Source organism: Vombatus ursinus, unplaced genomic scaffold (assembly GCF_900497805.2).
Source record: "Vombatus ursinus unplaced genomic scaffold, bare-nosed wombat genome assembly UNPS02014786.1, whole genome shotgun sequence".
NCBI classification, from domain to species: domain Eukaryota; kingdom Metazoa; phylum Chordata; class Mammalia; order Diprotodontia; family Vombatidae; genus Vombatus; species Vombatus ursinus.
In genome coordinates, this window is record NW_020954564.1 from 14,044,350 (window position 1) to 14,063,308 (window position 18,959).

The 18,959-nt window shown below is 42.0% G+C and overlaps 1 protein-coding gene across 1 annotated transcript in view; it reads right to left on the minus strand.

Moving 5' to 3' along the window:
- Window positions 1-6,205: 6,205 nt before the first annotated feature.
- Window positions 6,206-18,959, minus strand: part of LOC114047004 (nuclear receptor subfamily 6 group A member 1) — a 45,381-nt gene continuing 32,627 nt past the window's right edge. The window contains exons 7-9 of the mRNA XM_027867647.1: window positions 10,612-10,733; window positions 7,273-7,425; window positions 6,206-6,548 (exon numbers count right to left, since the gene is read on the minus strand). Of these exons, the coding sequence (XP_027723448.1) occupies window positions 6,460-6,548; window positions 7,273-7,425; window positions 10,612-10,733 (364 nt within the window). The 3' untranslated portion in view covers window positions 6,206-6,459. The remainder of the gene's footprint in view (window positions 6,549-7,272; window positions 7,426-10,611; window positions 10,734-18,959) is intronic.

The window sequence follows — 18,959 nt, forward strand, 5'->3', positions numbered from 1 at the left end:
GAGAGAGAGAGAGAGAGAGAGAGAGAGAGAGAGAGAGAGAGAGATATTTGATCATTTCAAAGGGCACAACAAATGAGTTACTATTTGATATCTGCCCTGCAAGCTGGAACGTCAGGGAGGAGAGCCTTCTAGGGAAGAGGCAAAAATGAGAAGGGCCTTTCTTTTTACAAGTTTGCTAAGATCAAACCCAAGAGGAGGAACTAAATTCTGATGGCAATTCTAATTAAAATTTTCCCTGGTCATGACCCCCCTTTCCAGGGGGATCTTGGAGTTAACCTGGCCTTCCTTAAGAGCTTTGGGATTATTGGATAACTTTGGGTCTGACCTTTTGATGCTGTTGGGGACGGGGATGTCCTCCACTTGCACTGGTTCAGATCCAATTGTGCTTGGCTAGAACAGGACTGGCCCTGGAAAGCCAGTCAACCCAGTGTTCCCTAACAAAGGTTTTTTCCTAAGAGTCCTAGCTGCAGGGAAAGAGTATAAAAGTTGAGTTCTAAAAATATGTTCACCATGTATTTCCATACCTGCCTGGGGATTTTTCCCAATACTGCCACATCTTTGACCAGGCAAAGCTACAACTTCCTACCTAGCCTGCTAGTCCATTGGAAAGGTCTTTTGAATCTGAAGGTTCCAAAAACCAACTACAGAAATTCCAGCTCTTCCCATAAAACCAAGCCAACCCACCTGGAAGACGCACAGAAATAACCCTGGGCTCTTGCTTAGAACAGGTTTGGGAAAATCTAGGTAGTGTGTCCTGATTCTGAAGCACCTGAAAAGCCTTAGAAAGAAGCCATCCACTGCAATCACATCAAGGTGAGGGTTTCTGTGGGTTCTGTATTTAAATACATATATCCCTGAGCTTCTGCCTGTGCCACACTTGACACAGGGCACCCCCAGAAACCCTACAACATGAAGTGCCTGAAACGTCAGCACTGGCCTTTAGTTTCCGTCCCCGAGTCCTTCATTCTTCTATCCTCCAGCCTCTCCCAGAGTAGAAAGCCATTTTTCCTCAGACACAGAAACCTTTTCACAGATAGTTGGCATTGAAACCTCCAGGCAAAATAAAAATGAGAAAAGGATGAACGATATTAAAGGGTCTGGTCCTGGAGTAGTGGGAGAGTGAGTAGTTTCATTTTATTGTTTTTTTCTCTTCTTTTGTGGTGGTGGGAGTTTAAAAAAAAAAAGGTAATAGGAGTAGAAAAATTTTAAGTTTAAGAAAAAAGTTATTTGGTAAAGAACTTTCTTAACACAAGATTTAATAAAACAGAAACGAAGGTGGAAAGATGGTCATCCACATACCTTGCTAGGAAACAGGTGCGAAGGGACTCTGGAGCCTTAGATCAACAGGCCTAGGGGTTGAGCTAAGTGGGCCTGAAGGCCCACGCTGACTCTGAGCTAAAGGCTGGAACCGCTGCTCATCTATGTGACGTAAGGTCATGGCAGCACAAGGTTTGCTGGAAAGCAGCAACAACGTCTTGATACATTTAAGGGAGATCTGCAAAATAGCCTGGGGTGTTGACAGCTTTCCCCATGGATGATATGGTTTAATTAATAGGCTATGGGACTTCACCTTTGTATATAGTCACTGATGATAGATTTTGAGGGATAGAAGAGACCTTAGAGATTATCTAGATTCTAGTCCATTTTCACAGCAACATTTTCATTGACACCACAAGATGGTGGGAGTGATCTGTGCTGGTAGAATTTGGCCTCAGAACCATAAAGTATTAGGACAAGAAGGGTTCTTGCAACACAGATCAGGCTTACAAGGGTAAGTTATGGTACGTGGGCCCTTTGAGGCTTGGACAAGAGATAACGGCCAATTGGAGGATGGGGTTGGGGTGAGGGTCCTAACGATGTATAAGTACATGGATACCTGAGAAGCAGATGGGTTTGACTAATTTTTTTTTTAATCACTTGATTGTTTAAACCCGCCCATCCCCCAAGGAAATTAAAAACATAAAGCCAGGAAATATGAGGTTTTGTAAGGCAGTTCTCTATTTCCTGGGGTTTTAAAGTCCTTGCCCAGGATTGCAGTATTACTATTGGATGGTTCTCAAACTTCATTTGTCAGATTTATGAGGGGGTGGGGGAAAAGAGGAATGCCCTCCTGGCCAAGGGCACACCCAGGGGAGGACTTCAGGAGAGTGAATGCATGGAGTCAGACAATAAGGGCCTTGTTATCTGGGAGTACTCTAGGAGTGCTTGGAAAGTGACTTGGGTGCCCCTTCTGCCAAAATCAATCTCTCCTATTACCAAGGAGGACTGAGGGCAAGAGCCAATTAGAAGATTAAAAGGAGTGCAGTTGTGAAATGGGCAGGGGTAGGGGGGAACAGGGAAGAAAGAGGAATGGAATCATGAGCCATGGATTCAAATCCTGACTAGTTTCCCCACTTCCTATATGATCTTATGGAGTGGCCTGAGTTCAGTGGAAAGAACATTGAATTTGCAATTAGAATCTGGGTTCAAATACAGGCTATTATAGCAAATTACTATATTCTCTCTGGCCTGTTTCCACAACTGTAAATCAAGAGAAATGGATTAAATAGACCTTCTAAGGTCCATTCCAGATTTAAATTTATTGCCCTATGATCTCTCTGGGCCTTAGTTTCTTCATTTGTAAAATGCATGCCCTATTACTTAGGGCTTAAAGTACTGTAGAAGTGGGACTAATTATTATTCTTTCTTCCTAAGGCCACCTTGGTGCCTAGCCATAGGCAGGCAAGATCTAAGTTTTTCAGTGGAGTGTTTTGGGCAGGTGAAACTAGGTACTGCTGTGGTGATCACTGGAGGACAAGACCTCCGGTCTGAGTGTGGAAGGTACACCTAAGTATCACCCTAGGAGATGGCATTGTTAGGGTATCTAATCACCACAGTTTGATCCTAGCCAAAGTGGCTCAGAACAAGACGTGAAGCATGAGCAATGAAGTTCCAAACCTTTTCTCAGGACAAAGGAAATTAAAAGAAAAAAAAATCAGCACAATTCAAGGAGACTGGCTTTCTTCTCCTGAGGCTTTCAGAGCCATATTTTCATGCAGGAAATTTTTGCTAAAAGTGACGGCTGTAAGAGGTGACAGAAAAGAGAGGGATCTGAGACACTCACAGATTTTTTCTTCCACTGGCAAAAAGGCTTCCTGCATTATGGGAAGAAAGGCAACGCACATATACCACACACACACACACAACCCTCCAACCTTTATACCGTGTCCTTCAAAACCAAATTCACAAATACATCTAGTGGCTGACCTAATGTCTCTACATCGCTAGCTACATTCCTATCTTCTCATCATAATACCTGAGTTTGCAATGCAACACATTCACTTTACCCTGTTTAAAAACACAAGTCTTCAAAGGACTTGGTGCAGAAGATATTAGCGGCTGTCCACAGGTTAGGCTCCTGCTTGGTACCCTTGTCATTTGCTTACACAATTTGCTCCACTCTTCTCCTTTCGGGAATGAAGGGGTCCTTGTTTAAGGAATTTGCTGTAAATCAGTGTTTGGCAAAAATGGATTTGCACAGAACCTTTCTCCTCCCTTCAAAAATGAACACTGTTCTGTTAAACATTGTATTATTTGGGCCAGTAGGTTCTTATTGATTAGAGAATAATTGCAAGCAGACAGAGCAAAAGCTCAGTTTTACAAGAAAAGCAACTGAAAATGGGAGGGAGGTGAGGTGGGGATCCTGGTAGAGGAGGATCAGCAGTGCCAGAAGCCCATTCACCTGGACTAATGACCAGAATTGCTAAGGGTCTTCCCTTCCTGCTCCAGAGAGGAAAAGAGCAGAGCACTAACCTGCCTACAAGGATCACAGTCGCAAAATTCAAGTCAAGAAAACGGGGAAAGTATTTCGAGCTTAGAAATAAACAAACCAAACAGAAATCTTCCCATGGATAATCAGGTGTGTGCATGTACACATGATATATACACATATACATTGTGTTTCCAACTAAGGTCCCCTTCTGAAACCCACTTGTGGGATGGAGGGGACCATGGGCCCTCAAAGGCTGCCATCAGCACTCAAGTTGTGGTTGGCCTGTGTGGAAAAGGCTTCGAGGATGGGCCCAGAAACAAACTGTGCCCATCAATGGAGTACCAGGCTAAGTGGCCAGAAGGCTGGCCATAAAGGGATAAACACATTTGGCCACTGCCATTCATGATGTTGTGGAGGCAGGATTCATCGTGATAAAGCATGGAAATCCACATATACAGATATGGATATACCCATATATATGTATATCCATACATACACATACACACACATATTTGTATACATACACACACATAAGAGGTGATACTGAGCCATATGTGCTTACTGGATTTGGGGAACACATGCTATTGGGGAAACTCTAATTTTCCAATCCAGGGAGAAATATAACATGATAGCTCTGCTGGTCCCAGCAGCGGTTATATACCCGTAACATCTCATTCCATTACAAAGGATTAAAGGCCAAAACAGACTACCCAGAAAAGAGGACAGGTCACCTGGGAAGATTTGTCAGACTGAGCAAGAGAGCAAACATGGCCTTTTACTGAACAGGTTTCCATTAGCCCAGGTTCACACAGGAGAAGGCCTAGCCTGAGTATGCATGCAAACTGGGCTAGTTTAGGGCCTGGGACAAATCATCAGCCCAGAACCTGCAGGCAGCTGGGGGAGCTCCAAAGTCTATTAGTCCCAGCTCATGGAGGGTGTGATCTGTCCTGAAAAAATGTGAGGTAGTTTAGAGAGTCACACCTCCCTGGCCAGGGCATTTAGCAGGACAGTAGCATGGTGAAAGTTGGTTAGGGCTAACTGGCCCAATTCACAGAGCTGTAGAGTTGGAAGGGATCTCTGAGTGTACCTAGTTCAGCTTGGATCTGAAGTCCCCTCTGAGGTACCCCCAAATAAGCATCCAATCTCTGTATAAATAATCGATAAGGGAATTCACCACCTTTCAAGGCAGTACATTTCACTTGGAGACACATTTCCTCATCTCAAGTCCTTGTGGTTGATGGGAACCTGGTATTATCTTTGTGTATTTTTTCAACCTCATTAGGAAGTGAGAAGCAGGCCTCCTAGATGGTGCAGATAGCTCTGGGCCTTGGAGAAAAGTCCTTACTAAATACACTCAGAGCAGTCACAGACAGTACAGGTAGGCCTATTCTATCGCTCTGAATTGCTCCCCTCCCACTTTAAATACAGGCCCTAAGTGGTAGTGGAGGAAAAGCACCCTTGGTCTTCTAACATTTCCTACCATTCCAAAGTAGAGGAAGCAACAGTGAAGAAAGGGGAAAGCATCAATTTCAAGGTTCTAGAGTACCTGAGTCTTGTCTCAGTGTCTGTGATCAGTTGGTCCTTTTAACTGCCTACCACAACTCTGACATTTCCAGGGAGAGAAAAAAATGTGTAGGTTTGGAGACATGAAGAAGAAGGGGAAAGGGTTAGAAAAGTTTTGGTGACAAGCTGGTTAGCCATTCCACACCAGACCAGGGGTGAGACAGACTGGGAGAGTCCTTATCTGTGCCAGTGCAGGGTTGGTGTCCTATTCAAGCTGGTTATCCCTAGGGCCTGGCAGGAGGCCTTGAAGGTATTTAATCAATGTTTGTTGGGTGACCAGGGTGATGCCTGCAAAGCATCCTGTTCTTCTCCTCTTTCATTCACTTAGACAACATTTTATTTTGGCATCTAAACTGTTGAGGACTTTGTCGAGGGAAATGTAGCTTAAGGTACTGGCTGGGCTAGATGGTCTCTCAGTTCCCTTCCAACTCTAATATTCTCTTACCAGAAGATCTCCAAGCTCCCTTCTGGCTCTAAATCCACTGATCTTACGATGAAATCATTTCAAAGGCCTTCATTCCCAGAGATGAATTTAGCTAGCTGGCCAGCTGGCTAAACTGTGCTCTGCCCACCTTGATTCTTAGCTTAATATATCAACTTAAAAAAATTAACCAACAAAAAAGCCCCAAGCCACCTCCCCAAGACTGATGGCAGGTGTACATTTGCTTAGTGTTTGCTGGTAGAAAAAGACAGTTTGCTCTCTGGCTCAAACCTGTGAGGTCTGCTGAGAAAATAAGGGAAAAGTCAGTACTTGAATACCACCTTTTCCTTGAGGTAGTCTTAGTCAACACTATTGAAATAGTTAGCTCCCCCCACCCCCCACCCCCCAAATATAAAGAAGAACAAGACCTAATTAATGACAACATTGTAACATTAAACATTCTCACATTCTGTAAACTGCAAGGAAATGCATCTTTAAATTCATACAGAAGTATGTGCATTATGTTGAAGGTCATACATTCAACTCTGTCGTGAAATAAATATATAGAAAATGAGTTTTTAAAAAAACAACAAACAAACAAAAAAGATTCATGTTAGAGGGGCAGTGCTGGGCTGCCTCCATCCTGGTCTCAGCTCTCCTATTTTCTGCTCGTGAGCCCCGTGTTCCCCTGCAGGGGGCAAGGCAGGGAGCTGGCTGGGTGGGCTTATTCCTTGCTCCCACTTGTCTTGCAGGAGTGCAGAACAGCTTTAAAAAGCAGCGGCAGCTGCTCCAGCGGCACATTTACCATCTTTCCTGGGGGGCGGGGGGGGGGGGGGGGGAGAGAAGAGAATGAGTTAATGCAAAACTCGCAGTCTCTCTTCCCTAGGCAGTGTTTTAGAGGAGAGAGGTCACAGAAACACAAGGGGATGTCCCAAAGCTCTGGCAAGCCTTATGGAGGAGCCATCAGAGTCTGTTAGAGCTCTCTCTGAAGCCTTGCATTCATTTCTCTAGGTTGTTCTGTTACAGCTGGACATGTCCTTAGATATGGAACATTAGAGACAGGAAGACTCTGAGAAAATAGTTCTGTTAGGACATACACAGAACGTTAGAATACACAATGTTATGAGACAGAAGGGAGAGAATGCTACCACACTGAACACTGAATTTTAGCACACAGAATGTTATTCATAGAAGAGATCTTGGAACCCTGAACGCTAAGGGTCAAAGGCACCTTAGAAATCGTTTTGTCAATTGCCCTCATTTCACTGTCGAGGGAACCGAGGCCCAGGAAAAAACAAGTGACTTGATCAAAGTCTCATATGGCAAAGCTGCCTTCTAGTCACATGCCAAAAGAGAGGTGAAGGAAGGAACAACAGAGAAAGAACTAAGAACGGTCTTTGAAAATGTCTGGAGGATTAAGGCCTTGATGGTGATGGGTAGTTGGAGGGAAAGGGAAAAGGGAGTAGGGGGGAGGGAAATAGAAGAAGAAGGGAAAGAGAAAAGGGGAGGAGGGAAGGACAGGGAAAGGGAGAATTACCTGCAATATATCGTATCTCTGGTAAACACATCATTAGATCAGGAAAACGATTTGGTTGATGAGGGTACTTATACTCAGTGAAATCCTGGCAAATATACCAATAGCGCTTGTTCAACTGCTCCAGCTGTGAGGCATTTGTCAGGCCCCGGATATCTGAGAATGTGCAACAAAATGGTTATGGAAGAAAAGTTAAAAAAAAAAAGATACACACACACACACACACACACACACACACACACACACACACACACAGAATAAGAGGGAAACATGAGACCCATGTTCAAGTATCTGTAGGGAGAAGTTTGGAAAAGGGACTTACACTTGTTTTTCTTGGTCCCATGGGATAGAACTAGGAACAATGGGTGGAAATCACCAAGAGAAAGATTTTGGTTCAATTAAGAAAAACTTCCTAACAGAGATGAATGACCAAGACTCAAATGGACTGCTTTGAGTGGTGGTGAGCTTCCCATCACTGAAAGTATTCAAGTAGAAGTTGAGTGATCACCTACTGGGGATGTTGTAAAGGGAGGGGTTGGACTATATGCCCTCTGTGGCTGCTTTTAGCTCTGAAATTCTGATTCTATCCTTAAAGAGTTATTATTTAAATACATTTTTTGGGGCGGAGGGGGTAGCCTTGTGTGCCTTACTTAAGCTAGATTCCAGTCTCAGCTCAGCCATTTATTACATGAGGAACCTTGGGCAAGTCAGGCCACCTCTCTGAGCCTTAGTATTCCTCATTTGTAAAATGGGAGCGATAAAACCTATATACTTATCTCTGAGTTTATTTTTGAATTTTTTTTGTTATTCTGTGCCTGACAAACATTATTAAACAGGGTCATTTCCTCATATACAGAAGAAAAGACAGACAAAAAGGGACTGTACATGAAGCCACTAATTCCTATTATGCAGAGCCTGACTTTAAAAAACTCAAATGGTAGTGTCAAAGTTGTCCCACCTGTCTCCTTCTGAACCTCCTTCTGTTTTTTTCAGCATTTAAGAAAAATGCTACAACCCTCTTTTCTCCTTCATTTTTCTTTTGTATCTCTATCACTAGTTCGTCTCTCCTTCCTAAATTTAAAATGAGCAAAAAGCCCTCCCTTGTAACAAATAAACACATTTAAGCAAAATAAATAAAGACACTGGACATGTATGTGTATGTCAATTTGCTGAAGTCCCCTAACTTGTCTCATAGGGACACTGTGAGGAAAGTCTTTTGTAGACCTTAATAGTTCTAGAGAGATGGGAGCTATTCTTAGTATTCTGAAAATAACAATTCTCTTTCTTTCTGAAAGGGACTGGGCTTTGCCCATAGGGAGTTAAGCAGTATAAGAATGAATGAAAAAGGTTTAAAGAAAGGCTCATGGGGAAAAGAAGAGGCCTGCTTAGAGAAGGTAAGACTAAGAATGGTGACAGCATCCTATAAGGGTATAACATCCCCCACTTTTCAAGTGCACAGTATTTGCCACATTCTCCGCAGAGAGGCAAAAAGACTTTCCCAAGGTCATACCAAGCGGTGGAGCCAAGACTAACAACAGCTTTGTGGAAAAGGTGCCAGAAACATTACTATTCCTGTCTCATAAATGGGAAACTTTAAGTAGTCTGCTCAAGGTCCTATGGCTAATAGGTGGTAGATGCAATGCTCAACAAAAGATTCCTGTGAGGTAGGAAGTGCAAACATTATTCTCTTCATTTGACAGATTGGGAAATTGAGGATCTAAAAGGTACACTGACTTGTCCAAGGACACAGAGCTAGAATAGTTGGGACTTGAAAATAAATCTTCTGATTCTAAGTCTCTTGCTGCTGCTGCTTCTTTTTTTTCCCCCCTCTTTTTAATCACAATACCTGTGTAATATGGTGTAGTAGAAATCTGCTCCTAGAGCACATAGCCCAGAGCCTGGAAAGAAGTGTTTTAGAGTTAACAACTAAGATAAAACGTAAGCCATGCACCTTTCCAATGCAGAATAACACACACAAGAAGGGAAACATAATGCTTCATTCATCTGCAAACAGCATTTTTGTGCAATACTGTCATGCTGTGATTGGGCTTTCAGAACTGGCAATCTGTCACATCAGTCTTATCTAGGCCGGCTTCATCAGTCACTCTGTTCTTCCTCAGCTGCTAGTAAACTTGGGACGTATTTTACATGACGCATGTACTGTCCTTGGTGTCTATGTTTAAGTGCATTAAAATGGACTAAACAAAGTGGAGTCTCTTCCTTCCTCCATGAGTTATAGGATTGCTGCATTTCAATTTTCGAAAAATACTAGATGACTTTCCTTACACTAAGGGGACCATGAGCCTGCCATGCCTATGTCCTCAAATGTGAGAGTACTTGAACCAGAAGAGAGCCTAGCAGGTGTCTAAAACCACAGAAATCAGAGCTGAAAGGGGCACTAGAGACTATCTCCTCCAACCCATTCATTCTCCAGATGAGGAAACTGGGGCTAGAGAGAAATGACTTGACTAAGATCACACAGTAAAATAATAGGCAAGATCTGAACCCAGGTCTTTTGACTCCCAAGTCCAGTGCTCTTATCACAATACCATGGCTACAACCATGACATGTAACAGAAATGCCCTCTATCATACCTCGAAAAAGTGATCATCTAGCCTCTGATGGAAGACCTCCAAGGATAAGGATCTAGCATGGGAAATTAGGCACTACAATGTACCTGTCCCTCCGAGCTTCCTGTGGCAGGGTCAGACAGCTTTCACTGTCAGCAAGTTTATCTTTATACTGAACTAGAACCCGCCTCTCTCTATAACTTGCCATCTACTATTCCTGGTTCCATTCTCTGGGGCTACGTAGAAAAAAATCTAATCCCTTTTTTTACCTGACAACCCTTCAGATATTTAACATAATGACGATGTCCACCTTATCTTCCTTCCCCAGTTTTTGCTTCAGGCCACAATGTCCCTAGTTACTTTGATCATTCCATTTCTAGCATGGGGTGCACAACCTCACTCTTCTGGATCCATTTGTCCAGATATAGTCTGACCAGACTGGACAACAGTCAGGCACCTTCCTTGATCCACACACTACACTCCTATCCACGAAGTTTAAATTGACTCTGGTCCCAATGTCACACTGGTAACTTACCTTGAGGCTGTAGGTCCCCAGATCTCCCAAAGTGATTTGGATATCTGCCTTGACCTAAACTTCTGCAGCTGATTTTGTTGAACTCAAGTGCAGGACTTTATATTTTTCCCTTTTGAATTTCACCTCTTTAGGTGAAATTTAAGGATGCTGGTCCCACTTGTGGAGCTAGTAAAGGAGGGGCAGGTTTGTTATCAAGGTAGCAGTTAACTCTGAAAAAAGCCTTGTCCCCACACTCACCTTGATTGAGGAAGTTGATGGCTTTCATGCAAGCATACTCCTCATTGCTGACCTTCAGTTGGTGAAACTTGCGATACAGGTAGATCAGTCGCTCCATCACTTCCATCCCTTCTTCACTAAATCTGTAGGGAAGAGGAGGACGTACATTTCAGGTGGTACATGGGCTAGGGCACAAATGATAGATTCAGAGATGTAGTGCACATTAGAATATAGTGTTAAAATATGGAACCAGAAGATCCCTTAGAACACGATATTGTAGAAAAAAAAGGAAAGCAGATATCATTTAGTCCAAGTTCTTCATTTTATAAATAAGACGACTGTGACTAAAACAGATTTAAGTAACCTGCCCAAGGTCACACAGTTACTGAGTAGAATAGCGGAGATTCTAGTCTATATCTTCCCATTCTAAATCTAGTGATTTTAAACTCTACTATGATGCCTTCTTCTTGAGGCCAAACCCCTACCTACTCCTTGCAGCACCAATAAACCTTGTGTCCATCCATCCTTCACAATGTTGCCTGATTAATTTTTCTAATGGACAAATCTGCTGCTGTCATTCCAGTGCTCAGAATCTAGAAATGGATTCCCCTGTGGCCAACTGAATAAAGTCTGAGGGCTAGACTATGGTGTTTGAGGTCCTCCACAACCACGCTACTTCCAAATCTTATGAGGTTTATCTCATACTACTACTCCTTAACCATGTGCAACACGCCTCAGCCAAGAGGGATGATATATAATCCCCTTCCTTATATTTAGGATCATGAAAGATGGAATGCTTAAGCCAAAAGGGATCGATCTTAGCCCACAGAATGTAAAGGGAAAGGACAACTTCTAGTCAAGAAGACTGCTTGAACAGAGGCAGACTCGTCCAGTTCCCACATACTCACTTCACTCAAAATCGAAATCATCACCAGACAAAATACTGATCAAGAAATTCAATGAAGAAATGACATGGCCAGCTTCGCTAGAACTAAAACAAAAATCAGTCAAAAGCCTGGTGCAACAGGAAAGGGAGCCATCAGCAAAGCCAGGGTCAGTGTATATAAACAGATGGGCATCCTCCCAGTGCAGACAGAAAGATTGGAGGGCTTCCCTAAGAAATCTCCAGGGTGGTCAGAATTCCATGGGGGGACCTTGGAAGCCCCAGAGAATGAGAGTAACCAGGACAGCATAGCAGTGCTGAGACCAGGATGGCTCAGGCACACACACAACCAGGGGAGGCTCTAGCACTCCGACCTGAGATGACATAGAGGGTCCTGATGATCTAGCACTCAGAACTTCAAAGATCCAAAGAGGGGGAACGGGGCTAACTGCAGAAGGTGGATGTCAACACAAAAACTCGGGGCAAGATCAACCAGGACCGAAAAGCACAGCATGGGGTATGGCCTGGTCCTGGCACAAAGTTTTGATTCAAGAACTAAAGCTGGAGAGATGAATAAAACAAAGAAAACATTGACCAGAATTTTTAAAAAATCTAGAGATGCCCCAAAATCCAGCCTAAAATTAAGAAATTAACTCACTAACAACTGTAAGCAGAGACTGAAAGGAAAAAAAAAAATTGATTTTTCTACCAGGATTACATGATAACCTAGAAGCATGAAAGACATAAAAAATGAAACCAAAGCTCTTCAGAAAAGAATGAGAAGAACTAATTGCTTAGAAAAGTGGTATTCTAGACAGCAAAAAAATTAAAACAAAATCAAAAGATTGAAAAAAAAAAGAAAATACAAAGCATTAAAGAACAACAGCAACAGCAACAACTGGGGAAAAAAAAAAACCCAGACCTGGAAAATAGGAGATAAATTTAAGAATCACGGACTCTCTGAAAACCATGATAAAAAAAAAAAGTCTAGACACAATATTTCAAGAAATAATAAAGGAAAACTACACAGATCTGTTAGAACCAGAGGGCAAAGTTGGGACAGAATTCACCTGAAAGGAATCCCCAAAGAAAAATATCCCAGGAATTTCATAGCCAAAATCCAGAGCTCCCACATCAAAGAAAAAAACAAAACCCAACTATAAGCATCTATAAAGGAGTTGCAGTACCATAGTCACACCAGACTTTGCAGTTTCTACTATAAACCAGAAATCTTGGAATATTATATTCCAAAAGGCAAAACATAAATGCCCACATAATACTCGGGGGGGGGGGGGGGGAAGAGAAGAGAGGACCTTCAAGCACTTCTGAACAAAAGCAGAGCTCATTCTTGGCTTTGGTCTTTGCATAAGAGATGAGTAGGAACTTTGAAATACAAACACAAGAGCCAAAAGAAATCTAGAAAGGTAAATTTATTTGAGCAATTGGAAGGGGTTGAATGATGATGGAAGGCAAGCATTCTAATAGGGGAGAAGAAATAAGTTTCCCTTCAGAACCTTAATGTCTTCAAAGGATATCAAGGGAGTCAATGAAAAACAGAGGAGACCTGGGGGATGGGGGGTGTTCAGAGAGTTTTAAGAGGGCAAAGAGAAGGGAGAGTGAAAAAAATACACTGGTGTAGAAAGGAGGAAAAAGGGGTACAACTTACTGCTTCTCATAATGGGTGTTCTTGTTGAAAAGAATATATAAACATGGAGAAAGAGGTAGGATATCTATCTATCTATCAATCAGATGAATCTTATTCCTATCCATTACAGACAAGGAAGGTTGAAATACACACACACACACACACACACACACACACACACACACACACAGACTTTGGTCTAGAAATACATTAAACTCAACAGGGAAACATGGGGATAATGAGGAGTTGAGGAGTGGGGATAAGAGAGTAGGAATAATCACAAGCAAAATAAAACTTCCTGATCTGAAAGTGGGGGATTGAAAGGTTAAAAAAAAGTACAGAACTAGAATCTAAGGGGGCACCTGTCAATTGGGGAATGGCTGTGGTATGTGAATATGATGTAAAGATGCATTTAGAGAATCCTAGTTAGTATGAGCTGATCAAAATGAAGTGAGTAGTATCAAGAGAACAGCTTACATGAGAACAAGAATGTAAAGAAAAACAACTTTGAAAGACTGAAGAACTCTGATCAGTAAAAAAAGATGGGATCTGGAAACATAAAATACTAGAACTGAAGGGGTTTAGAGATCATCCAGTCCAAGTTCCTCATTTTACAGATGTGAAAACTTTACCCAGAGAGTAAATAAATAATGACTAATATGACTTGCTGAAGTTCCCACGGACAGTGCATGACAGTGCTAGACTTGAACCCGGGTCTTCTGACTCCAGTCCTAGGCTCTTGTTCCATTACTTATTGGAGTCATCTATGTTTGTCTCTTACCCCTTATTGGTTCAAGTTTTCTCACACTTTACCCTTCACCATGCACTCTGCTCCAGGAATACTGGCATCCTGGCTCTGGGCATCGTCTCTCGCTGTCCCCCATGCCAGCTAGGAATCCTTCTTGATTGTAGTGCCTTCCTTCTCTAACACAGCTCGGTACATGTTTGCTTGGTGTTGCCTCCGTTAGACTGTGAGCTCCTTGAGGGAAGGGACTGCATTTTACCTCTTTTGGTATCCCCAGTGCTTAACACAGTGCCTGGCACATAGTAGATGCCTAATAAATGTTTATTGACGGATTGCTGGTAAATTAATCAGGATAAGACCACAACTTCACTAAATGTTGTATCTATCCCTTTACCTGAGTGCATGGCTTTGCACTGCACGGTAGGTAAGAGTCAAATAGATGTATTAGATTAATAAGTTATGTTTCCATAGCACTTTTCAGTTTACAAAGCATTTTATTACATCAGTCCTATAAGGTACATTAGTTTAAATGTTATCATTCTATTTTTCAGTTGGGAAAGCTGAGGTTTACGAAGAAGAAATGACTGGACCTGGCTTAGTGAGCAACAGAGTTGATTGCCCTGAATCCAATTCCAGGGTCATGGATCACATTGCCAGTTACTGGTAAAGAGCGGCTCCATGATTCAAAGCCAAGAATTGGGTTCTTTACATAATACTGCCAAATGGCACTTAATGGTGAATTCCTTCAAACCATTTCCAAACGCTATGTGTTAATGACATTATTTAACATTTTCGTTATTTCCAACACTCAAAATCTTGCTGCGGTACACCTGAAGAGTATTGAGTATCTGGGAGACACCTGACGTAGAACCTTGGTTCTGCTACTTACCTGTATATACCTGGGCAAGTCACTTCCCCACTCTGGGCCTCAGGTGTCTCACTTGGAAAACAAGGAGGACGGACTGGATGATTGCTAAGGTCCCTTATAACTCTAAATTTTATACTTCGAAGCTACTTCTTTGAGGCTCAGTTTTCCATTCTGTAAAATGGGGGTATTACTTGTAATACCTACCTGCCTCATACAATGTTGTAAAGATCAAACAAAATGATGTAAGTCAAGTTTAAAGCACTATATAAACATTAGCCAGCTCTTGCTCCTGCTGAGCTGAACTGCTGAATTTTAGAGCTGGAAGTTCCTGAGAATTTAATTGCTGGGTCAGATGGGCCCTTCAGCATCATCTTGTCCAATCCCTTCATTTCATAGATGTAGAAATGCAGGCTTAAAAGACGTGAAATGATTTGTTCAAGGTAATACAATTAATAAGTTTTAGAGTTGGGACATGAATTCACGTCTCCTTATACACAGTGCAGCAATCTTTTTATCAGTAAAAACAGACACCTAATATTCTGATGGCTTACAGTGGATACAATAGAAGTCAGTCTGAAGCTAATCATATACTTCACTGTTTCCTTTCCCTTCTGTGATTATTGGAAAAGTTAGAACTTGAATTAAGAAAACAACTCTGCCATCCCAGCCTCTCTAAGGGTTCACAAAGCGCCCCAAGGAAGACCAGTCCATTTCTGCTTCTGATCTGTCATCCCAGGCCAACTGCTTTGCCAGGTGGAAACAATATTCAGGGTCACAGGTGGGAGCTCGTAAGAGCCAGGGGAGAGATTACAGCCAAATGGGGGAGGCAAATCCTACCCTGAATGAGAACTTGGAAGGCAAGGAGGAGGAGGCATGCAACTGCAGACACACTAGCTGGAAGCTTAATGTTTTCAAATCAAAGAGAATACCAGAGCATGGAGAGGTGAGTTAAGGCAAGTTACCAATACTCCTTAGAGCCAAGGACTTCATCTCCATCATCATTATCAACACTGGATTTGGAAAATCAGGGCTCAGATCCTAGTGTTGCCAGTCACTCCCTTTATGCCTTTTGCCTTGGGGCAAGTCACTTCCCATCTACAGCCCTCAGTTTCCTCCAAAGTTAAATTAGGGGATTGGACTAAATGATCTCTAAGGTCCCTTCTTGTTACACATACTATGAACCTTATCATCATCAAGAGATTAAGAAAGTATTTTGCAAACTAAAAATGCTATGTGTTATTATCATCATCACTGATTTTTATCATACAGGACGTTAGATGATTCTTAGGTAACATTTCATCGTTTACTAGAATTGATGTCATTCTCATCGTGGATGGAGGTAACCCTGTACTCCCTCTGGAAGTTCTGACAGGTGGAAAGACCTGGTGAAATACAGCCTGTGTTTCGGTCATCTATGTAAATGTGTAAATCACAGAACAGTGAGTGTGAACAGATTAGGAAATCTTCTGGCCACAGTGACTCATAAAACAAAGAAACTTGAAGGGCTGGGACTGACACGAGGGGGAGGACCACAGATGAAATCACAGACGTTTTCAAGTATTGACAGTTAATATCAAATTCAGAGAATGAAGTTGCTTTGAATAGGCAGCTGTTCATTGAAAAGGCCCCCTAGCATTATAGGATTTAGAGCTGGTCAAGGTCCTTATAACATAGAATTTTAGAGCCACAAGGGACCTTAGAACAGAGAATGTCAAAACTGGAAGGGACACCTGTAAGAAGAAACCATGTAATTCAATCTTCTCACTTAAAAGAGAATTAAAATTCATCACAAAGATGCGAAATGACCTGTCCTGGATCACACAGCTAGTAAGTCATACAGCTGCAGCTTGAATCAAGATCCTCTGATTCCAAAGGTGGAAGCTCTACCCAGTATGCTTTAAGGTTTCTGTGTTGTTGATAGAACACCTATTCTACTGCACAGTGAACCTTGCTTAGATGGGCAGTCACAGAAGGCTGAGTAGGGGATTAAGAGCTTCACTCTTTTTAACATGGTTATGGATGATAAAGCACTTGTAAACCATCAAGTGCTATAGAAATGGGAAATGTTATTACAATGACTGAAGCTTCCTTTCTCTAGCCCATTGACAATGCACACCCTCTCTTCCAACCTCCCTAGGAGCTGAAAACGGCCACTGACCATTGGCTGTTTGCCCCAGTGAGCTCTGCCTCATCTTCCAACAAACTGGACTGCTGTGTTTCCACACCTCCCCTTTTCAAACAAAGCAGCTCTCTGTTCTGTGGGGCACCAACTCTTCCCCAGTTCTGGCTTTCCCTCCTCCACAGGCTGCCTCCGCCTCAGGGCTCTGACATCCATATAGCCTCTGGCTACAAATTATCAGCATTCAAAGCAAAAAAAATAAAAGCTAAGACAAACAAGGTCTTTCTTCTTTTCCCCATTCCCGTCCACAAGTATAACAGGACAAGGAAAACATTCTCAGCAGGTTCTCCAAAAACCACTGGACCATTTCATCAACAATTGAAACTGACATCGAATAAATTATGTCTCATTAAAGGTGTAGGGAGACCAATTCTCTTCTGAAATGTAGTGCCCAGGACTGGACACATTATTCCAGATCTAGTTAAGCCTCAGCTTTTTCCTCTGTAAAATAAACGGATTAGACTAGATGGTTTCTAAAGTGCCTTCCAGCCCTGGCATTCTAAGTTCTTCATTCTAATACTCAAGGTTCTAAGGTCTCTAGCAAGAAGGGTCCCTGCTAAGTTCTTTTTTTCTAGCATTTGATGCTCTAAGGTCTCTTCTAGCTCTAATAATCCATGATTCTATGATACTTTATTACTTCACAATTATATGTGTGTGGTCATTGCCAAGAGGAGATGTCAAGTGAATCTAATGGGTCCAAGATAGAAAAGTCTTCCATGGCTCCCTAACTTATTTCCATGAGTGGGTTTAGAAAAAAGAAACAAATAACCCAGGGAGAAATAAAAGAAATATTTAGCGAGCTTAGTGAACAGCATCTTGAGAGAGGAAGCAGAATATGTGGGGAAAGAGCACTGTATTTTAAGAGGCACAGGCTTAAGGCTCTGCTTGGCCACTCACACTGCCTGTGTGACTGTGGGCAAGTCATTCTCCCTTTTCAACTTCAAGTTTCCTTTTCTGAAAAATGGGGCAGATAATCTTTATAAATACTCTACCTACAGGTTATTGCGGGAAAGTTGTCCATCAATCTTAGTACAGAAATGAAAATTGTCATGATTATCCATTCTCCTCTCCTGAATACTACTTCTCAGTCCCCCTTCTCTTCTTAGGAGTAGGGAAAACAAAACAAAACAAAACAAAAAACAACTGAGTCTATCCCTCAGATGAGGACTAAACAACTCATCAGAAAATCAGAAAAGACAAGTCTCTGAATCAGGTTCTTACTAAATGCTGCATGGTCAAAGGCAGGTTGTTCCACCCCTCTGAGCCTCATTTTCCTCATCTGTAAAATAGGAACAGCATGCTTGTAGTACTTCATAGGGTTATTGTGAGGAAAATCACTTTGTGAACTGTAAATTGCTATAGAAATAAGAGTGGTGATGTTGAGGATCACGATAATGATGAAGACTACCATGGCCTGGATTTGGCAGTTTAGGAGTAAAAGCACAGGAACCAGAATGAACCATTAAAAGAGAGCTAGAAGAATCTTAGCAGCAAAGTTCAGAAGAGCTCATTAGGGCCAGGAGCAGTCTCGGGCTGGTGCTATAATCTGCTTTAAATCAAACTCACTAAGTCTCACTCTCTGATAAGAGACTGATTAAGGGAAATAGGGACCATAAATTTGATCTAATATTAGCAATGCAAAAAAAAAAAAAGAAGAAAAAGAAAAAGAAAGAAATGAATTGCTCCTGCAGTTAAAACTCTTTTTTACTCTAAAACTGTTAAAAGGTAAAGATACATCTGGGCAGGGGATAGGGAGGAGAGGGAGCAGGAGAATAAAGAAAGAGCTAATGCCTCCTCGACGAACACAGGCTCATACTTTAATCCTAGGTATACACACTCCCCAGCACAATAGTGTGTGTTTTACATAGTAAAACAACCTGGTAACTTTCTTTCTCAGTCTACTGCACTCTGAAGTTCCTCAAACTTATATGTATGCCTATTGACAAAGAACTTTATATTGTGTAATCTTTGGCAATTCACTTAATCTCCCTGTGCCTCAGTTTTCTCACTTGTACAATGAGCATTAGAATTTTTACAAGATTTCATCTA